The sequence below is a fragment of the Didymosphaeria variabile genome (assembly GCF_027946475.1).
Source record: "Didymosphaeria variabile strain IMI 356815 chromosome Unknown scaffold_7, whole genome shotgun sequence".
Taxonomy (NCBI): Eukaryota; Fungi; Ascomycota; class Dothideomycetes; order Pleosporales; family Didymosphaeriaceae; genus Didymosphaeria; species Didymosphaeria variabile.
Genome location: NW_026611626.1, coordinates 1661170 through 1682212, shown reverse-complemented (window position 1 = coordinate 1682212; position 21043 = coordinate 1661170). Strand labels below are relative to the sequence as shown.

At 53.3% G+C, this 21043-nt stretch overlaps 10 protein-coding genes and 1 non-coding gene across 11 annotated transcripts; 5 read left to right on the top strand and 6 right to left on the bottom strand.

Moving 5' to 3' along the window:
- Nucleotides 1-955: 955 nt before the first annotated feature.
- On the bottom strand, nucleotides 956-1877 carry N0V89_009681 (uncharacterized protein; the record flags this gene model as incomplete). Its single annotated transcript, XM_056218430.1, has 2 exons — nucleotides 956-1365; nucleotides 1415-1877. 2 exons carry the CDS (start codon nucleotides 1875-1877, stop codon nucleotides 956-958), a joined length of 873 nt encoding a protein of 290 aa, XP_056067695.1.
- A 1350-nt stretch (nucleotides 1878-3227) lies between these two features.
- On the bottom strand, nucleotides 3228-4571 carry N0V89_009680 (uncharacterized protein; the record flags this gene model as incomplete). The annotated part of the gene is made up of 3 exons (XM_056218429.1): nucleotides 3228-3718; nucleotides 3778-4233; nucleotides 4298-4571. 3 exons carry the CDS (start codon nucleotides 4569-4571, stop codon nucleotides 3228-3230), a joined length of 1221 nt encoding a protein of 406 aa, XP_056067694.1.
- A 569-nt stretch (nucleotides 4572-5140) lies between these two features.
- JID1 (J domain-containing protein 1) lies at nucleotides 5141-6016 on the top strand (the record flags this gene model as incomplete). Its single annotated transcript, XM_056218428.1, has 1 exon — nucleotides 5141-6016. One exon carries the CDS (start codon nucleotides 5141-5143, stop codon nucleotides 6014-6016), a length of 876 nt encoding a protein of 291 aa, XP_056067693.1.
- A 1036-nt stretch (nucleotides 6017-7052) lies between these two features.
- Nucleotides 7053-8863, bottom strand: CHT4_2 (Chitinase 4; the record flags this gene model as incomplete). The annotated part of the gene is made up of 4 exons (XM_056218427.1): nucleotides 7053-7166; nucleotides 7330-7797; nucleotides 7859-8593; nucleotides 8693-8863. 4 exons carry the CDS (start codon nucleotides 8861-8863, stop codon nucleotides 7053-7055), a joined length of 1488 nt encoding a protein of 495 aa, XP_056067692.1.
- A 1877-nt stretch (nucleotides 8864-10740) lies between these two features.
- On the top strand, nucleotides 10741-11136 carry N0V89_009677 (uncharacterized protein; the record flags this gene model as incomplete). The annotated part of the gene is made up of 1 exon (XM_056218426.1): nucleotides 10741-11136. One exon carries the CDS (start codon nucleotides 10741-10743, stop codon nucleotides 11134-11136), a length of 396 nt encoding a protein of 131 aa, XP_056067691.1.
- Nucleotides 11137-11635: 499 nt separating this feature from the next.
- EFM5_1 (Protein-lysine N-methyltransferase efm5) lies at nucleotides 11636-13106 on the bottom strand (the record flags this gene model as incomplete). The annotated part of the gene is made up of 7 exons (XM_056218425.1): nucleotides 11636-11734; nucleotides 11790-12426; nucleotides 12476-12567; nucleotides 12617-12711; nucleotides 12767-12829; nucleotides 12879-12892; nucleotides 12943-13106. The coding sequence occupies 7 exons, from the start codon at nucleotides 13104-13106 to the stop codon at nucleotides 11636-11638; spliced, it is 1164 nt and encodes a 387-aa protein (XP_056067690.1).
- Nucleotides 13107-13331: 225 nt separating this feature from the next.
- On the top strand, nucleotides 13332-14582 carry RPN9 (26S proteasome regulatory subunit; the record flags this gene model as incomplete). The annotated part of the gene is made up of 3 exons (XM_056218424.1): nucleotides 13332-13605; nucleotides 13656-13891; nucleotides 13941-14582. The coding sequence occupies 3 exons, from the start codon at nucleotides 13332-13334 to the stop codon at nucleotides 14580-14582; spliced, it is 1152 nt and encodes a 383-aa protein (XP_056067689.1).
- Nucleotides 14583-14858: 276 nt separating this feature from the next.
- GAA1 (Glycosyl phosphatidyl inositol protein transamidase complex subunit) lies at nucleotides 14859-16891 on the bottom strand (the record flags this gene model as incomplete). Its single annotated transcript, XM_056218423.1, has 3 exons — nucleotides 14859-16524; nucleotides 16579-16828; nucleotides 16879-16891. 3 exons carry the CDS (start codon nucleotides 16889-16891, stop codon nucleotides 14859-14861), a joined length of 1929 nt encoding a protein of 642 aa, XP_056067688.1.
- A 193-nt stretch (nucleotides 16892-17084) lies between these two features.
- On the top strand, nucleotides 17085-18236 carry RBD2 (putative rhomboid protease; the record flags this gene model as incomplete). Its single annotated transcript, XM_056218422.1, has 5 exons — nucleotides 17085-17259; nucleotides 17452-17589; nucleotides 17642-17723; nucleotides 17780-17845; nucleotides 17903-18236. The coding sequence occupies 5 exons, from the start codon at nucleotides 17085-17087 to the stop codon at nucleotides 18234-18236; spliced, it is 795 nt and encodes a 264-aa protein (XP_056067687.1).
- Nucleotides 18237-19139: 903 nt separating this feature from the next.
- Nucleotides 19140-19246, top strand: N0V89_009672. Its single transcript has one exon. It is a non-coding gene; the product is annotated as a tRNA-Met (tRNA).
- A 334-nt stretch (nucleotides 19247-19580) lies between these two features.
- On the bottom strand, nucleotides 19581-21031 carry N0V89_009671 (uncharacterized protein; the record flags this gene model as incomplete). The annotated part of the gene is made up of 3 exons (XM_056218421.1): nucleotides 19581-20609; nucleotides 20670-20940; nucleotides 21021-21031. 3 exons carry the CDS (start codon nucleotides 21029-21031, stop codon nucleotides 19581-19583), a joined length of 1311 nt encoding a protein of 436 aa, XP_056067686.1.
- Nucleotides 21032-21043: the final 12 nt, after the last annotated feature.

Here is a 21043-nt window from a genome sequence, read left to right as displayed (position 1 = left end):
ACGCATGATGTTTTTTACTATTGGCATGCACTCTATCAGTACGATAGATGATTTGTCTGCAAACATAAGGTTTCTGTCCCATGCCATCACAAGTTGTGCTTCGGAAAACCAGCTTACTGGGCGCGAACCATACATCGAGATCCTAAGTGCATAATCCAGAAAACGCTCACCCCTCTGACTGGGCATAATCAGCTTATCATACCGCAATTTCTTACCATCTACGGACCACAGTCGAGCGGCCATATATCTTTGAAAGGGGAGGTAAGGACGTGGGGTGTGCACGGTATCAGAGAGAACCAAAAGGCATCAATTGGCCCAAGCAAACGGCCTCAAGAAACGGAGCATTCAAGTAAGGACAAGGCAATTATGGTCAAAGATTCGCAGAGGGACACGGCTTCGTCGAGGTCTCCTAGGAAGGGCGACTTGCCGGTGTGGTTTCCGGGGAGTTGGAGGGATCTCGAGGCGAGTAGGAAACAACTCTTGTGCCGGACCAGGTTGCAGGAGATCTGCAAGGAAAACCATGAGGGGTGAATTTGGGAAATGTCGGTTGGCTTGCTGGTATTGTTGTTGAGACTCGTGTTATTCGCAGGCAGAATAGAAGTCAAGATATGCTAGACCTTTTTGTATCATCGCTTACCTTGGGTACATGCTTCCTGGTAGTTGACGTCAAGTGGGGAAGTCACGTTCTAAGTATACGGTACCCAAGACGGCAGCGGACCGGTCAGAGATGGGAAGGAAACCCACCTCACCTTACCCAAAACTCAACCACGAGATCATTAATACCCATTAGGCCTTATCCGGTGAATGCTGTTCTATCATATCCATCTTCTGCCATCCAGACCTACATACCAAAGCCATGCCCAAACAACGATACAAATTGTGCCGCTGAGGGGAGGGGGAAGGGGAAGGGCCATCTAATGCGCCCCGGTCTTTCGAAGATCCACAGACTCTGTTACTAACCATTCCATGCACGTTCCAACTGGCGGAGATGTTCCCAAGTCCAACCGAGCGACTTGTGCATGCCTGTGGGCAGGTACGCCGGTGCACGGCTCTCTGCAAGGCGCTTCTTCGTCTCATGCTCTACCACAAAATTCCAGAACCGGATTCGCAGCTTGTAGTTGTATACGTTCCATAGGGCGGGCATGTGCACGACATCCTGCATACAGTAGTGCTCCAGCATCATGTCGAGAGGCCGCTCGTTGAACACCGCGTATGAGCCGCCCTTCTCCGGTGAGAACAACTCCGCGCCGCGGGCCTTAATCGTCTTGACTTGCGAGCGCTGGAGAGGCGTGAGGACGTTGATAAGTCCAAACTCGATGCACCGTGAGAGGCCGTTGACGCGTTCGCGGTTGCGTCCGCCGCGCGCTTGGTCGTTAGCAATCCTCACGTACGGCGGCAGAGAGTGTTTACTTACTAGCCAGTTCCATGACTTGGAGGTCCTGTATACCCCGGAGCTCGATGCCGAAGTGGTGGAAGAGAGCGTCGGAATCGTTTCGTACGTCGAAGAAGACCTTGGGAATCTCAGGGGACTCGAGGATTGACTTCAATGTGATAAGGCAAGGCTTCTCGTCTGAGCATACGTTCATCTCGATATTGTTGGTCCCGATCAGCTGTATGTTGTCATCGGATCTTGAGATTGTCGCGCATGTCGTGGAGGGCGTCGTGAATGCCGCGAAGCCAAGCGCATGGACGTCAATGAGGAAGATACACGGTAGTGAACGGTCGTAGAGAGTGAGTAGGGAGATCGAGCCGTGACGTGAAAGATTTATGCCTTCGAGATCGATGTACAGGTGCGGCGGGACGGTTGTGCTGACGTTGAGCCTACCGAGCACTTGCGCCAGGTCTGCTGTGTTCGAGACGAGTCTGGCGGTTGACATCGTGAGAGTTGGTTGCCTCGCGAGGTTGTCCGCGCAGTCAGTATGTCGAGCGTCGCTGGGGCTTTTTGAACGTGGGCGAAACAGCCGTCGTTGCGCTCCAGGTCGGCCGCGTGAGCTGTTCGTTAGCGCTTTTGTGAAAGTACTCAACCCAACTGGTGGAAGGTGCACGAAATAGTCTCCTTGTGGCGTTGGTGAAGCAGCGTGCACGGGTGAAGCTCACGGTCACCAGGCAGTGAAGCGGTACGCAATGTTCGTCCCAGTGCGGTTGAAATGCAGCAATGTTGCTCTCTGGTTTTCCATGGAGCTTGTCTTTCTTCAATGCACTTTACATAAGCGGCGATATTGCGAATGTTGACGGCTTACATTCGTTCCCGTGTTGGAAACCTCAAGTTCTCTAGGTACTACTTAACGTGCTACACAACGACAGAGCCAGCCTCGGTACTCCCCTTCACCCTTGTCGTGGTTCGTCGTCGAGTCTTGCCTTAGCACAGCAGCGCATCTGTTGTGCTGTTTGATTTTAACAAATGACAAGTTCTTAAACGGACTCCGCACCTGCATCCTTTACGACGTTACCAACTTCTCAAAGGTAAGACATGCTCAACTCCGCCCATCATATGTTCACCATCAGCTTGTGTTCACAAGTTCTGATAGGGTAATGTTGAACAGGCTGGCCAAATTAGCTTCAGCGGCGAACAAGATGGACTTGTCCATCACAGCAGTGCAGAAAGCGGTATCCTCGAGCTTTACGCCGAAGAGTCGGCAGTAGATGAGGGGTTTGTAGCGGAAGTGGACCGTACCAGGCCGTACGGAGGGGATTGAAGACTTTCTTGCAGTGGTAAAGCCAGTTTACGAAGATCTTAAGGATGAGCATGTCGACGTGAGTGAGATTGATGGCTGTGGTTGTAGGGTTTGGCTCCGGGTCCACAGTGTCGCGAATGAGCTTTGGTGACGTATAGAAGATTGTTTAGAGAAGCGGTTGGAAGAAGACCTTTCTATTGTGCAGCAGACAGTGTCCCACGTGCGGTTGACAGGGTGAAGCGATAGCAGAGGTGAATGAACAGCCATTTTCACCGACTCTGCGCATAGCGACTTTAGAATTGGAGTGACGCAGATTATGAAACGATACCTCTGTTTCTCGAGAAATTCTGCCCCGCAAAAGGGTTTGCAAATATGAGGCATCAGTAAGATAGGGCCAGGGGTAATCGAAAGAGTGAATCGAATTGTACCAAGAATCATAAAGGCGAGCTGTCGTGCTCGGAAAGAAGTCTACGAGAGAAGAAGGGCTGTGGGTACAACAGCGAGTCATTTCAGCTGACAATAACAAAAAGACGGACACTATACTCCGGCCCGTCACAAACCTATGCGGCGAATCATTTCATGAGAGTCATCTTCGGGTAGCTCGTTACCATGTATTGCGACGCGTCCTTCCTCGACTTGGACGAGATCCGGTTTGACGAGTTCGTCATGTAGATACTTGAGGAACGCGATGACGTTGTTCTCGAAGTCCACATACGAATGTCGTTCCTGGGCACGCTCCATTGCTTGTACGAAAGAGGGCGACAGGTTTGAGGGAGGGAGAAGCTTGTTGTCGTTAGCTGTGGTTATCAGCCATTTGGACAATGCACTGCTGACCTTTTCCACATATCGCTCTTTGACCTCCGACCAGCCGGGTATCTGTTCGTGTGGATGCCCATGGCTGCAGAAAAGACAGCGCATTGCTTCCACGTCACTACCATCGTCTGATTGTCGCTCGTTTCCAGGACAGCCAAACGCGAATATCGTGTTGAAAGTGTCCTCGCTGTAGGCGCCGTTGAGCAAGTACTCTTCAAGGACAGCATGGACTATATGGAGGGATACGGTAAGTATGTTGCCATGGCCGGGTCCAAGCAGAACTACTCACGCATGAAATGGCCGAGGAGGTCCATCCATCCTTCGCTCGGCACCCAATCGCCAAGGCGAACTCTTGCGGCCGTGAGTTCGACGAAAAGCGGAAGGAGGCAATGGAGGGTAGGCGTTCCTTCCAGGTCAGTCACCCATCGTCTCCTCTCTTGCGGTTGGCCAATCGAGCATGCAAGGTTGTGCCTATGCTCCGCAAGAGCACCGTCGGAGAGGGGGAATTCGCTGGCCGGATCAAAAGGACGATCAAGGGCTGGAGCGTGGCCCGCGTGGAGCCAATACTGGCCGCGCTTTCTGTTCTGCGTCCGAAGCTCGCCGAGTGATTCTTCGGTGGTCCAAGTCTGCTCGTGATTCAGGCGATGGGTGAAGAGCAAAGAAAACTGAAGCAGCCGCGAACGAAACGCGGCTTGGCTGTTGAGACGGCGGCCGCTGTGTTTGTGTTTCAGGAAGGTTCTCCATTCTACGGCGTGCGGTCAGTGAAGGCACATGACACCGGGTCCACCTGGGCACCTGAGGTTACTCACCGGCAGTCATGGTGACGAGGGCCGAGGGCAGGTCCGACTGGTGAGGGTCGGAGCTGGCTCTCCATTCGAAAACGAGGTCGGTGGCCTTGTAAGCCAGGAAGTCCATGATGGTGAGGTCGACGTCGAACTGCTCGTCCTGTTCGTTTTCCATGCGTCTCGTCAGGTTGAAGAGCCCGGCGAGCGGTTCTCCTCGACTCCCACGGTGGGCTTCGAGGGCGTCGACCAGCTCTTTCTCGTGGTCTACCATGCCGGATGTGTCATGTGGGCGGTCCATGGCTGGCGTGCTGAGGGGGCGCAGAAGGAAGGCCAGAAGACGTGCGTGCAAGGCTACGAGTAGCGGCAAGGCACGGCGGGAAGTCTTATAGTCTGCTCAACCTGACTGCGAGAGCCCGTCTGCCCGAAGCTCTGAGCAATTGCTAGCGCATAGAGCATGCTGTCGTCCCAGGATGCTTCACCTCGCTGGGAAGCATGCGGAAGCGAGCAGATGGTCCTGGGCGAGCAGATCAAACTCGTTGTGCAGGAGAACAGCTGCTCGCATTGCGCACCCCCACCCGCCCAAACAGCGCGATGCAAACAGCAGGCGGGCCGGCATGCAGGCTGCAGCGTCGGCGGCTGCGATGAACGGCGGTGCAAACAAGGCGACGCTGCATGTGCTCACAGCTGCTGTTGAGCCCTTCGCAGGCTAGGCCAGGCTAGGCTACATACCGTAGTAGACGCTCCAGCAACGGGCACCCCGGCCGCCGTCATTCATGCGTCCCCGCCAACCCTCCCGCACCTCACCACCCTCGCCCTCTGTCGCGTGCCAGGAAACATGCTCTGTGCCCGCTCTGCCATTGCGCGATAATGCTCTCGCGAAAGCCTGCCCTGCTGCTCTCCTATACCAGCCTCAACTACCAGTTCCCTCCGCCTGCGACGTCATGCCGCCCCGCCCTCACACACGGCAACCGTTCCCGTCCGCGTCCCTACGCCCAGGACGCGCATAGCAGCGAGGCCGATCTGACCTGGCCTGACGCCGTGCCTCCCCACCGCTCTCCTACGCCTTACCAGATCCTTCGCTGCAAACGCGGCCACGCCTACACGAAACATCGCTTCTACTCCCTCGTCAAGCTGTACCACCCCGATCGCTCCGACACCGCGTCTCCAGTAGCCCACCTGCCACATGCCGTGCGCTTGGAGCGCTACCGCCTGCTCGTTGCTGCCCACACCATCCTCTCCGACGATGCGAAGCGCAAAGCATACGACGCCTGGGGGTTGGGATGGTCTGGACACCACCCCGCCCCCACTCATCCACACCCTCCTTCCCGCCCGTGGGCCTACGAACAGCGCCAGTGGAACCACGATCCGAGCCAGAATGCGACATGGGAAGATTGGGAACGCTGGTATCAGCGGGAGAGCGGCACAGAGGCGCCGCGAGACCTGTACATGTCAAACTTTGCTTTTGTATCCCTGGTCTTCGCCATAGTCACATTAGGCGGCATCATGCAAGGTACGCGAGCTAACGTCTTCGGTACTTCGGTCCTGGAGCATCGCGAGAGGATTCACAAAGAAGCCTCTTTAGAGCTTCAACGCTCCAAACGCGCCACCATGTCTGGCGACCGGAACGAACGGATCAGGACTTTCTTGGAGCATAGAGATGCCACCCTCGCGGGTGAAGACGCTTATCAGCGATTGCTTCCACCAGCAGACACATGCCTGCCTGACACTGTCCGGAAACACTAACGGCAGCGTTTGCATAGTAGCACGCCGCATCGTCTTACAACCTCATCTACGTATAGCATTGGTACCTTCGAGTGGCTTGGGCGTTCACTGGCGCGCATCGTCAGCAGTTACTGTGTGTATTATAGCGCCAGGGTTTGTACATATGGCCGCTTTGACGGCAATATCCTGGCTTTCAATGCGCTCGGACTCCACATTACTTCAACGACATTCCATGAATACACGATTGCAAATAATGTCTTCAAAGACAAAGCATCGCATTCATGAAGTGATCCGTCAGAATGATATGGTTCCATCTTATATGCGACTTAGCTGTGCGAAGGCCTGACAGAAGCTTCCATTGTCTGTGCCGATACACATTTGACGAAGTCTGGAACCGGAACTGCCAGCGCATGCAGCTCTTCTCTGCAGCTCGCAGCAAATCGAAATGCATTGTATCTGCGGAAGGTAGTTTGCAGCTTGCATGCACACCCGCTTCACGGCCGCTGTCTGCTGCAAAATCCAGTATCTGGCCCTTTCCTGATCGAATCCGGAAAGGACGTCCGCTGGACGCAAGCCACCACCGGCTGCAGAATCAGCTCAAATATTTTGAATACCCGAATAATAGCTCACTCAATCTTCTTCAAGAGCGCCACCTGGTTCTGCATGTCCTGACCCGGCATAACCAGCGTGCATCACAAATGGGCTCACAATACAGTTCGTACACGTCAGCAACTATAGCTTGCAATGTTTCGATCACGATGTTCAATCCATGCAGTTCATCACTTTTCAGCACTCGTGACACTTCAGCGGCAGCAGTTCTAAGCGAGACTCCATGCAAGGGCATTCGTCCGTGGTCAGGATCCCTACACCGTGAAACTATATCAAACGTTTTGTCCTCCACCATGAACTGCCACAGTCCCACACCCAACTCTAAATCATTTCTGGGTTTGCGCCAGTGATCCTGCTGTCATCCATTTCTTGGTTTCATGGCGCAGAGCCGAGGTGGGTGTGGGGGGTTTCTGGACGGCAGACATGGGGATCCATTCATTCATAGACCTCAGTTGTTCGGAAATCCTTTGCGTAGGTTGTCATACTGTGAGTCTGGGTAAATGAGCCAATTGGCGTGATGTTCCAGTCTGCCGCTGGAGGGCCCACCGAGTTCTGCGACGACCTGAGTGGGAGGTTAGCTTTGGGGCTTGCAATGGCGCGTTTGAATGCGTGGCACGAAAACAAACTCTTGACGGGAACTCCTCCGAAGAGGCGATTCCACGTGAAGCAAAAGAGGGGTAGGGTTTTGCTGGGGAAAGAGGATGGAGAGGGAGGGGAATGCTTACGCCGTTGACGATGCTGCCCTCGCCTTGTCGGTCGCCGGAAAGCTCCCACCACATTGCTCCGCCGAGGCCTTTCTGCTTGATCCATTTTGCCTTCTTCTTCGCCATGTCCAGTGTGTCGTAGCTTACCAGTGTTCTCGTGTTCTGGTCATAAGAATAGCTGGCACCAGATTCTTCGTCGGAGTACTCTTGAGCACCTGGCTGGGGTAAAGCTTTGAAGTCCCAGACACCGTTTTCCCAAGAGCCTGGGCCCGATCCATTATACGACTTGCCGATACCGTCGGTGTTGGTAAAGGCGCGGCCATACAGGGGCATTCCGAGGACGATTTTATTCGCAGGAACGCCTTTGGAAACGTATGCATCGATGACAGATTGTGAGTTGAATGGAGTACATGCAGGAACAGATGTGGACGGGAAAAGGTTGGCTTGGTGGCCGGCAGCTTTGTCCCAGCTGCCTGAGTAGTCATATGCCTTGGTCCACATTAGCATTGTACAAGGAATAGTACACATCATGACGATGAAGTAAGCTCACCATCAGGTTGATAAAGTCGAGCACCTGAGCTATGGCCCCAAGGGGTATGTTGTTGTAGTTGTCGGCGCCAGCCGGTGCAGCAATGGTCAGCACGAATTGCGGCTTCGTCCCGGTCTCGCCCTCAAGCTTGCTAGCATACGCATCCATAGCCGAGCGTATGGCCTGGAGCAGCAACAACAACTGATGTCCCTGGTCTTGATCTCTTGGATACTCCCAATCGATATCAATGCCATCAAATCCCAGATCCTTGATTAATTGGACACAGCTATCCGCGAACTTTTTGCGACCCTGGGGCGTCGAAGCAGGCGTATCGAAATGCTTCTGCTCGTGGGCATAGGTCCAACCGCCAATTGAAAGTAGGACCTTCAGGTTGCGGTTCTTTTTCTTGAGCAGGTAGAGCTGCTTGAGATTGCCGTAAAGGTTGTTGCCTTGGTCGTTCCAGGAGTCTCCTTCATAGTGGATTTGGATGTCAGACCATTGGTCGGTCAGAATGACCTCACCGTCTTCGCGATTGTCACCAAAGGAATACAGGACATGGGTCAATTTATCGGCAGGGACGGTGTGAGGGAAGTATTTGCGGCCGTAGATGCCCCAGTTGACGAAGTACGCCACAGTTCGGTATCCTTCGCCACCACCCATGACTGTCGTTGGCCGAGGTAGTATGGGGTCCTTGGGAGTGCCTATTGAATCTTTGGCGGGCGTGAGAGGGATCAGAGGCGTCTGGTGGGTGGGTGGCTGGAGGCTCAAGTCAGCAATCACAAGGTATGAGAAGTATGCTCGAATTCAAGCTCGTGTATTGCATCTGCTACCAGAAAGGTTGCGTGTCCTACTTACACCAGGGCTACCAAAGGTGCTCGAGGCTCGAGGCGTTGACGCAGGAGGACCGCCTTGTGTTAGACCAGCTTTCGAGACGTCGATACTAAACGGGTCTTCTGAGGGATGCAAAGTCTCAAGAACAGTCAGTACGTAGGACAAGCAGAACAACAGGAAATTGATAAAGTGCATAGAGAGCTCGACGTGTTGATTGCCAGGAACGCTGTGCGTGGCTGGAAGCTGCGCCACGCTCTACGTCACCGGCTACATTGAGCAACACGCTCAGCAGGCTGGCCAGATACGACTTGTAACCGACAAGCGCTGCAGATGGCCTTCATTCGCTGCTTGGGCCTCGGGTAGCCAGAGTTATTCGTGCCACACCCTTCATCGTCATGTGGAATCATTGTGGCCCTGGAGGAGCTGTGCCGGTAGCTCAGGAAGCGTCGCGCAGAACATGGAGCAACTCACCAACCATGCCCTCAGCTGGGCGATCTGCTGCTGCAGCGTCGCGACTACTCCGTCTATGCTCGCGCACCACGAGCATGAGTCCGGCGGTGGAATCTGTACGCAGACGACGATTGAGGAAAGGAGGAGACCGAGGACGGTACGTGCACCCTACAACAGGTCAATCTTTTGCTTGCACCTCGACACCAATTTCACCATTCTGCCCGACCTACCAACATCTTGCCGTCGGACTGACACGCGCGTCTGTCTCGGGCTGCTGCACCAGACATCGCCCGCTCTCCTATTTATTGCGCCGACCTGTGCATTCCGCAACTGTCCTTGCTCCTCGAGGTCCACTTCCACATCTGCTAGGGCGGCCATAACCGATACTATCTCTATGCGATACCGTCCTATAGAACCTTGTCGCCACAAGGGCGACACGTGTGGTTCTGTGCACACGAGGAATGCCCCAGCAAAGCCTCCATTCCAACCCTCGTTAATGGAAACACTGCATCTGGCTGCGTCTCCTCCTTGCCTATTGGCACAGGTACAAGTTTACGATCAAACATATCGACAGAGAAAGAGCATCGTCCGGGACTATAGCCAGGACTATTGTGTCGGATTTCTTCTCGGATTGAGAAACCACACTTCAGAAACAAATCGGTTTGACAGATGAAGATCTTTCACTCGTCAAACACTATGTAGTGTGGATCAACACTCGCAAGATTGCCGCACAGAAAAAAACTCGGTGGGTTTCCCTGGAGGAAAAGAGCAAACCGCATGTGCAGACTAACAAAGAAAAGATAACTTTGAATACGGAGCAACTCGCGCTTTGCTATGGCCTCGGAGAGCGTATGGAAGACATAAAGTGTTGAAGTCCGCTTTTAACTGCGATACGATATCACGTGGTTAAAGAAAGACATTTCCCCAGTGGTCGCGCCATTGCCATCATATATTAGCGCACGAGCCAGGGTTAGCCAGCTCGAAAAATGATGGTGGATCGCTGATCCTAGCGTTCGATCCGACATATACCCTGAGTTCCTCGAGGATCTCGTTCCAGCATTGGTTCCGAGTGCGGGGCGAAGCCACAGAAGAAGGATTGCCCGTGGGCACATGATGCGGACCCGTATTTGATTATTGATGGCGACAAGTCGACTGAGGAAGCTGCATCCACGAGGGAACATCAATAGAAATGTAAGTGCGCGAGAAGGTAGTGAACCTCATGCGCATTGCATGTGGCAATTACACCACCCGCTCCAAAATCTATGAAAGATCCCCATTCGTCTAGCTCTTGCTTATCGTCTTGACCTAGAGACTCCGATGCAAAATCATCCCCTAATCGCTACTCGACCCCAAAGTAGGTCCTGATTGGACTCACCAAATCTCGCCAGACATAACCAGTCACCGCATATTCTCCCTTCCCACTGTTCGGCCTTCTTCGAACAGCTCGAGCACACCACGTCCTGACAGATCTGTCTCCAAAATTCGCAGAGTGGCGTCTTATTTGGATATACAGATGTCGAAAGATCAAGATTGCACTAGATGTATCCATGATAAACAACCTTTCACCTTTACTTCGCTAGCGCTCACTCGAATTTACTATGGTATCACATTCACAGTGTTCGATGCGCAAGCGAGCTCGCCGTCCGACCAACAGATATTTTGGTACTCACACTGCTAAGGGTGACGAAGTTGAGGACGAGGACGACGACGAGGATTACGAAGACGCGGTCAGGGATAGGGATGAGGATGAGGATTGCATAATGAGCTCAGACATGTCTGAAGACGAGGGCGACTACGACGATATCAAGATCAGCGAGGATGACATGACTGATGCCTTTGACTCATATGCACTCCAACAGGAGCTAGAGCAGGAGTGGGGAGAAGAAGGCCAAACAGGCATGGACATCGACGACGATGATCCTTTAGCGCCTCCCAAGTCCAGTTGCGGACCGCCGACGCCTGGTCTGGCCTTTACACTCGCGCACCGCACGCGCTCTTGGACCGAGGAGGCTCTATAAACAAAGCTTGCTCACGTGTCAAATAGTATAACCGACCAGTGGTGTGTTTTGAACATGGACTTGCAGCATGATCGGCAACCCGGCCAGTCTGCCAACGGAGAAGGACTCGAGGAGCTTTGGAAGGGTCAAGATACGCTGCGGTAACATCGTTACGGGGCCAATGACGGCTTAAATGAATCGTCTGTGGTTGGCTAGCGCAGTTTTGATCTCGGCCATGTGCATCTTGGCGGACTGCGGCTATTGCTCTATTCGAACTGTTCGGAATGACAGAATTTTCCGCGACCTTTGATATGGTAATGAGTCAGAGTTCGGATTGAAACAGCGGACTCTGGGGTTTCCATAACATATTAAATGGTAGCGAAGACACTAAGTGGGACGTTGTGAAGCTTACGCAGTGCTCAAACAAACGAAAATGACGATGATTCTACAGACCTAGCCTGGGGGAGATACACTGATCCAGATATGTACACAACTCTTTCCTTGGCGCCCAAAACTACGACTATTGGTCGTCGATGACATGGAGATACTTCTTCTCTTCTCGCTTCTCCCGCTCCGTCATGGGTGGAAGGTCGTAGTATGATGGGCTTCGATATCCTTTCTGTAGTCGAATTAGTCACTGATCTTTCCCACATCATCTTTGTTGTTGCACATACCAGGTACTCGTAGAGCACGCTCTTTAGGTCTACGGGCTCGATGTCGAGATCCTTGTATGTTTTGGCCTTAGGGTCGATAGTCTGGTCAATAAACTCTCGCTCGACCTCGTCCGCTGAAATGGTAGGCCACCAGATGTACTTGTTGAGCGCAGCAGCAATGGGCTTGAGTAGTCTCCTAGGAACGTTGACGTGACGCCTGTTCTTGATAATTTCGTTGCCAACGAGCTCATTGATTTCGGCCATGGTGTAACCGGTCGGGCCATAGAGCTCGAAAGTCTCGGCGGCGGTGGTGTCGTCATGCAGCATTTTCTCCAAGGCCATGCCAACGTCGATGACGTGCGTGGGGTAGAGATACTCTTGCATCCAGTTCGAAGTCAAGACGTTAGTTGCGCCAGCGAGACGGTTCAGAAGACGATCCTCAAAACCGAACATAGGCGCGGGCCGTACGATCGTAGTTTCGGGGTAGATGTTCCGGGCTACTTGTTCGCCTTGGGCCTTGGTGCGGTAGAACTCGGATGGGGAGTCGAGGCTGGCGCTGTGCGAAGAAACGTGCACATATCGGTCAATATCGTACTTGGCGACAGCCTCCACGATGCGTTCCGTGCCCTCCACGTGTACATCTTCCAAGTCAAAATTCCTATCTAATGTCAGCGATGCCTTTGATAGGCTTATATAGTGACACTGACTTGGTAGGGTAGTCACGGCCAATCAGGTTGTAGACAATGTCAGAGTGTCGAACGGACTCCTCCAGGGATTGTGTGTTGCGCAAGTCCATTTCCTACCACAGTCAGATTTTTGGACCATATGCCTACGTCATGCACACATACCAAGAACACCACCCTGCCGAGATCACCGGCAACCTTGAGATGTCGCTTCGCCATCTCCTCGCGGAAGGGCACAATGACAGTGCATCCCGAGCGCGCTATGTCCCCCACTATCAGTATCCAAGATCCCATAGTTGGCTGGTTTTGACACACCGAGGCGATTCACAATGTAGCGTCCCAGAAAGCCAGTTGCTCCAAACACAGTCGCGGTATAACCTGGTCATGCGTGAGCGGGGGATTGGGGTCGTGTAGGGCCAAAGGATACCTCCAAGGGAAGATCTGTAGTTCCTATTAACATGTGACCAAGAACCAGAGAACAAGATACGTACCTGCCGCCTGCCACGGTCAGGATAGGCTTGCCGGTCCGGGTGATTCTGACATCTTGGTTTAAATATCGGCGGCAAACGGTAGGCAGATTCGCGGCGCGCATGGTCGAGGGAATCTGGGCCGTGAATGCGGCTCCAGAGCGCGCACAGCGGAGGGGCGAGGCCATTGTTGCGGCGTTCAATGGCTGTCGAAGGTGGAGCATGTCGACGAGTTGAGGTTGAAGTTCAAGCTCGGACTGCGGTCTTGGCAAGACCAAACACCATCCCGCCGCGACTGCTCCGTACAGAGCACACTCTCGCCCCACGCACCTATCACAACGCTATCCCCGTGCCCGATCTTCGAATAGTGACGACCTGCTCTCGAACCACCGCCTGCCCGCGAACTGCCAGCCATGGCGATGGACACAGACACAATCCCGAACCTGCTCGGCGATCTGCGCGACCAGGCGCCCGACGAGCTACAGGAATACTTCATTCAATTCGAGGACTACTGGGAGCGCAAATTGTGGCACGAGCTGACGGACAAGCTGGTCGAGTACTTTGACCATGCAGCGAGTGCACAGCAGCGGATACCACTCTTTGAGACCTTCATCAAGAGCTTCGCGAAGAAGATCAACCAGCTCAAGCTCGTGCAGCTTGGCTTGAAGGCGGCATCACAGTTCAAGGGTAGGCATATACTGTATTGTGAGTCTATGAACATCCGCTGAAGACTGCAGATGACACTGAGCGCCTCAACTTCGTTTCCGACATCGCCAAGCAGGTCAACAAGCCCGCTTCACAAGACGCCTACGTCTACGCCACAGTGGCTGCTGCGAGCATCCAGTTGCGGACAGGCGACGATGAGGGTGCAAGGAAGAAGCTGGACGAGAGTGAGCAGATATTAGAAGGCTTCGACTCAGTAGAGACAGCCGTGCATGCTTCATTCTACAAGACGAGCGCCGAATACTACAAGGTATCATGCCCCGCTATATCGTTATTGGAGCCGTGTTAACATTGATCAGGCTAAGCACGAGTTTGCCGCGTACTACAAGAATGCCCTCCTCTACCTCGCCTGTGTTGACCTCGCCGACCTCGATCTCCGCGAACGGCAGTCGCGCGCCTATGACCTCAGCATCGCTGCCCTCGTCTCCGACTCCATCTACAACTTTGGCGAACTTCTCCTCCACCCCATACTCGACTCTCTCGTCAACACTCCGCACGCATGGCTCCGCGACTTGCTTTTCGCATTCAACCGCGGCGACTTGACCGCATACGACGTCCTCGCTGGCAACATCTCGAAGGTACCACTGCTTAAGGAGCACCAGACCTTCCTGTACCAGAAGATATCGTTATCTGCACTGACGGAGACGGTGTTCCGAAGACCACCCCACGACCGCGCGATGACGTTCCAGACCATCTCAGAAGAGACCAAGGTATCACCGAATGAGATTGAGCATTTGATCATGAAGGCGCTGAGCTTGGGGCTACTCAAGGGAACGATTGACCAGGTAGCGGAGATTGCGAGGATCAACTGGGTGCAGCCAAAGGTGTTGGATATGACGCAGATCCAGAACATGAGGGGGCGATTGAAGGAATGGGATGCGAGCGTCAACCACCTCGGTAACTGGATCGAGGGGGTTGGTAAAGACGTGTGGGCCGCCTGAGCGAGGCAGGCATGGCAAGACCTAATAACCTGCTAGAAAGACGAGAGTTGTGTAGCATACGATATGAGGTAAGTATGCTCAACGCACTCTATCACGATAAATGTATCATAGATCATGGCCGGCCAAATGCGCCAGCGCCCATCAATGAGCTCATGAACCGACAACCCCCTTATGACCGTTCGACAATTCACTGATGCTCTATGTGGTATCATAATTGGATGCCTGACGTTTGTGCGGCAAACTCTCAATGCTCATATCTCGATGCCACTCAGCCCCTCAGAACAATCCCAATGCAACGACGACACTGCCACAAAACCACGCAGGCCACCAAACAAGCCATACCACGACCTGGGTCCACATCCCCCAGATGTGCCATCCCTCTGCTGCTTTAACTAACACATCCAACAACTCAACCTTACTCAAATATGTTGCACTATTCACCACCATGACCGGGTTGATAGCTACCAGTAGCGCAAACTGCAGCGCAGTGACCAACCCTCCCTTGCCCCTTCGCACAAAACTTAGTGGGGCAGTCAACAAGCCGACTATCAGGCTCTGACTAAAGTTCAGTGTGGCGAGAGCAGAGAGGTACATGCCAAGGAAGAGCAGGCTGAAACAGTGAATCAAGGTAGACTCTTGATGTGTGGGTCGGTTGAATTGGGAGAGGAAGTAGGCGGTTGCGAGAGGCAGGAGGGTGGTCAGATTTGCGGCGAGGAGGAAGGAGGACCGAAGCTCTTCGACTGGAATGTGATTGAAGGCGGCGAGTGGGATAAGGCCCAGAAAGTGAGCAATTATGACAAAGGCTGTTGGCAGGAAGAGCGGGCGCTCAGAGATTTGTAAGACTTCGGTAGGAATTATGGCGGTGGCGCCGTCCTTGATTGCTATTACAGTAGAGTGTTCGACTGCTTTCCTCTCATCTTCTTGCTGCGATTGTTCCTGTTCCTTTCTCTTATGGTCCGATTCCGTGGCAGCGTCCTGAGAAGCAGATCTGGGGACGGGCTTCGTAGCAGCGGGGTTCGGTGTGGGCTCCTGTGGGCGTCCACTACGAACCCAAAGCGCGATGGCGGTGATGCTGAAGTTGGCAGCAATCAACATAGCAGACGGAAGATACGTCCCTATACTGACGAAGCGCTTAGCTTCGAGCAATAGGTAGAAGAAGAAGCTTTGGTGCAGGTGCTCAAGCAAGTTGTTGAGACTCCTGAATAAGCTCTCCACGGTGCGCCCCAAGCCCATCTCGTCATGCCATCCGTCACCCACAGTGACAAGTGTGATAGCATCAACATGGTATGGTATGAATGCACTATGCGGTCCGGTGGCATGTCCAAGCCCTTGAGAGAGCATGCCTCGTAGCATCGTCTGCAAGCGCTCTGGATATGAGTTGCCGTGATGCCACATGCGCTGGAGGGTGCAGCCTATGCCCATCTGACCGGAGGCGATATTAACGGCGGTATTGAAGAGGTCGAGGTTGGGAAGCTGTCCATTCGTGCCGTCGTATACAATATGTAGCTTGTCATATCTGTGGCCCCACGGCCCCGCAGGATATTCGACACCAACGGCACCCTGGAGTGCACCACTCTTCAGGGCGAGGCTCTCAATCGTAGTCGGATCATGTGCATCATGGTATGCGTCAACCCAGGCCTGCGGTCCGCTCGTGCTGTCTCCGGAAATCAGGAAAATGATATCTTTGCTCCACAAGCTCCATCTCTTGAAGTAGCGGGCGAGCGCGAGGACCAGCGCGACGCCGGAATAGTTGTGCTCGCCATCCATGGTCTTAAGTGACGCCATGAGTACAATGGCTTCTGTAGCATCGGCGCGGGGGCCCTGCAGCACGGCATAGACATTCTCATCGGAGATGTTGCGGCCGGATGGGGTATATGTGTACTTCTGCGTCGCAACCTTGAGATTGGAAGCCCGGAGCAGCTCGCTCAGCTTGTCGCTTCGCCTAATCACGGATCAGCTTTTGCTCCTTCCACAGGCGCGTGCAGAGGATGCATACTGCTGTGCCGGAAGGTCCACCAGGCCCGCAACCTCATGTCTATAAGCCCTGAACACGTCGTGTTCGCTGCCCGTAAAGTACGTGTGCACCTGACCCGGCAGAAGCGCATTCTCAGAGACATAGGTATTGCGCGAGTATTCGTCCAGCGGGAGGACGAGCAGCCATGCGACGCCGATAAGTATGAGGAAGGCGGAGAGGTACGGGGGAATCTTAAGAATGCGGGCATCGTTTCGAAGCGCAAGGAGCGTAGCTAAAGTTCGATGTCAGCATGCATCCTGCAGGGTTGGAAGTGCTGCCCACCTAGCAGGGCCATTGTGCCCGCGCCTCACCCTGTTGGTGGTGTGTCGAAGCTTACCTGCTTGCTGTGTTCAAATGTTGCCAGTTCTCTGAACGTCGGCGTTAGCACACCTCCGACCCTGACTTCTTCTCACGCGGCCGATCTCGAGTCGCGTCCATTGCTGAACACTTTCCTTGTCTCTTGCTCACGTCCTTTTTCGACCCCCGCGATGCCATCCCTCCCGCAGTTTAATCCGCTGCGGTTGCGCTCGTACATCTTCCGGTTACCACTCGCGACGCGGTTACTGGTCACGGCGATAGTAGGACTATGGATTGCGGCGATACCGTTCCCTTGGCTGAGAGAGCTTGGGTCTTTGAGCCCTGACAAGTTCGACTTGACACAGAGTATGTGATTCTCTGTTCGAAATGGTTCCGCTCGTCCGACATGGAGATTCGTTCCGTTCCTGTGGGAAGAGCGCGGATGCAACGCTTGGGACTACGGAATACCCTTGAAGAGCTGAGGCGAAGGCGGGATACCTGTGGATATGTTTATTTGGACTTCTTTAAGAACACTTTGAGCTGACGGTATCTCTATAGTGCACCGGCTCAATCTATTTCCTCTCACCCATTTTGGCTTCTTCCACATGTTCTTCGACGTCTTCGCCATCACGCCTCTCCTTGAGCGCTTCGAAGCCGAATTCGGTACCATCGTTACATTATCCCTGTTCACCGGACGTAAGGCTGCCCATCGACACTGTCGAGGATGCCATGGTTGACAAGACGGTAGCTTTTGGTCTGTTGCCGGGCGGCTTGTATCTTTTGTTGGAGAAGTTCATATTGAGGGGCAATACGGCAGTAATGGGGTCGAGGCACGCTGCAAGCATTCCCTTCTCCGATATTTGGATGCTGACTGCGCACATTACAGTGTATGGGTTTTCCTACTCCTCGCGTCCGAGGCTATGAAGACACAAAAGGCGAACCCCAACTTTAGGTGTGCCGAACTCCCTCAGCCATTGACACGACCCTGCACTTGCTGACACTCATACAGCATCGGCCCGTACAAAATCCCCACTTGGACGACGCCCCTGATTCTCGTCCTCATGACCTCGTTCCTTGTCCCTAATGTTTCCCTCCTCGGCCACCTCTGCGGTGCCGCAATTGGGTATGTCTGGGCAACCGGCTACATAAAGTTCCTCGTCCCTCACGAAAAGATTTTGCGATGGGTTGAAACCAAGTTGAACCTACTGGGCAGGCTACCTCACTATGTGAGCGTAGACCAGAAGACCTACGGACGCTACGGTGTATTGCCTACGGCGGTGCCCTTAGGGTCTGTGGCAAGGGAACCAAGAAGTCCAGACGTTGGCCAAAGACTTGGTCCATGATTTGAGGCCAAAAGGGAAGCAGTCAAGATTCTGCGTAAGATTGAGCTTGCAGGGCTTGCCTGCTGTGTTTCAACATAACGCCTCTTTGATCAAATCTTGGCGAGGCGTTTGGAGTCATCGCATAAAGCTTGCGCTCACATATTGCATGAAAAGCCTGGTTGTTAACGGTATCTGTAGACTTGTGTGTATATCGTGTTATAATAGGTATTGTCGGTCGTACTCGTGCCGAGACTATGTAACATTATTGACCACGAGACTCTTTAGAACATCCATATTGAACAACGACTGTTTGGAACTTCTATCTTGGACATATGTTGAGCCATGAAGCGCCCTCAGCCATGATGCGGCCATACATGCTCGACTACACCGACCCTACCCGACACATCAACTAATGAAGACGCCGGGTTGCCCGACTAAACAGCACAGCCCTTTATGCGCAGGGCTTTTCAGTTCTGCTTCCGGGTACTTGGACGTTTTTAATCCTCAAATGGTCATCAGTCAGCGAGAGATGCCAGTCTCGCACCACCGAGCGACGTGCTTGAGTTTGCTTAGTTGCGCGCCTTTGATGTGTGCAGTCATGTAGCTTGTGGTTGACTTTACTAATGACCAGTGAAAGGATACGTGGCGACCGCGCTTCTCTGATTTCGTTGAAACGTTCGATTGCTGTCAAAATAACCGAGGGTAGGGTTGCGTATCCTTTGTAGCTTGGCGCTTGCAATACCCCACTTGATATCAATCTTGGGCCGAGAGTTGACTCGTCCTCGAGACCACCAACGACGCTAAAGTTTGAGGCCCTGTTTTCGCTGGCCCATCTTTCCGCTGTTTCGATGTCCTACATGAATATGCTAATTTGCGGATTTGTCATCAAACGAGAATAACCTTGACTTCGTAGGTTTTCTTAACGTCTCGTTGGTGTAGTTGGTTATCACGTGGGTCTCATAGCTCTATTACTATGACTGCTCGAAGTAGCAGACATCCCAAGGCCGCCAGTTCGAGTCTGGCACGGGACAATAGGTTTTTTTTTTTCACCGATGACCCTCCTGTACGTCGCTGCGAGACAGAACTGCAATTGAGTTTTGGGCAGGGACAAACGAGAATTTAAGACTGCGCCGAGTTCAACTTGACAAACGGCCAGTACCTGGGGACCCGCGCAGGCGTTACGAAGCTGCCTTCGACTTCAATTTCGTTTCCTTGCAGCAAATGGAGCCGGCGTGGCCCGCGACTGCCGCGGTAACGGATTATGAGAACGTTATGTACGCCTTGAATCGGAGTCTCATGCAGGCAAACGTCCGTCTCCATGCTGTGAACTGGAAAATCTAGATTCTATTGAGCGGGGTATCTAAACTAAGTAATATCTCTTTTTGGACCATCACCTATCCTTATGAGATATTGCCGTAGCAGCGACTCCGTGCTTCTAGGGTCCTTCCTTTCCTCCGCATCTGTCCAATGACGGTAGAACTCCAATACCACCTCAACCGCGATCAGAGCAATAATTGCCCATTCTAGCCTCAAGCCGTGCTTCTCGCTCAGCGACTCCCGCAGAACGCTTGCGATCTCTTGCGCGAAGCCGATCTTCTCGTTCAACACTCTGATGCGCACACCCACGTCCAATGCGCGTCCCACTTGATCATAGTACTCTCCTAGCCCTAGCTCGTGTCGGCTATCCCAAAAGATATCAGGCATCGAGTCGGTAAGCTCCGAGTACAGGTTAAGTTGTGCACGGATATTGAGGAGTTCGCCTGTTTTGCGGAGGATGAAGGAGCGTGTGAAGGAGACGTTTTTCCTGCCCAACGTCTTGGTATTACCCTTGGCCAGCATAATGGGAATATCGCGTGTGGAGTCCTGGTAAGAGCTCAGAAGCGTTTCCAGAATAGCGAGTTTGGTGGAGCGAGCAAGACCGGACGAGAAAGCAATCTTGGCAAGGACAGTGTCGATCTCGTGACGTTGCTCCGTGTCCTCCACAAGGGGTTCCTTGTGTGCATCTTGGCCGCCGTGTTCGGCTTTTGTGCCCAGAATGATTGTGTCACCAACGACCTCACTCGATTCCCTTGTTGGATCTTCAAGGTATTCCAAGTCCTCGGTCTCCAGCAAATCCAGGTGTGGACAGTCTGCTGCAGCAGGCAGAACCCTATTCACCAGATGCAGTGCCTCGCGTTCTCTCACATTCCAAGTGACCATCGTTCCCGATGGAAAGATGAAGATGTCGCCCTCTTGCGAGTCCTTTACTTCCGAGGGTCGTTCCCGTCTTTGGACATGGATGACTTGCGGATATAAGCCGGTTTGTAGAGGGTCGAGCTCATAGCCTTGAGCTTTGACCAAGCGAGCCGCCGTGGATATGTTGTAGGTTTCCGCCGCGCAGTACGCCGTGACAGTCTGCATGCATAGTCAGAATGCGATTGGAATTCCTTGCTCCCTAGTGTAATCGTCCCTTACCTTTGTGTCAACATGCGGGTCCACGAAGCGCTTGCTTCCTCGGCCCTTCACGAAGCCCTGTCTCGACCGTTGTGCCTCAACAGCAACCCGCCGCAGGGACGATGTCTTGGTCGCATGTTTCTTTGTGCCCTTTTGGTATGCCTTCTGTGTTTCCGGATTGTTCTCTCCCTTCGTTGTTACCTCCACTTCAGGATCCTGTTTCTGTGCGAAATCAATCTTTCGGTAGGCTGTCGCGGTCGAACGGTAGGATCGCGCCGGGCACCATGCTGGTCTGTGTTCTAGTAAGCAAGATACACGGTGTGAGAGAGTGCGTGACGCGGTGCCGAAGCTCCGTGTTGAGTAGATCATCACATCGCTGACATCGATGGAAGTCA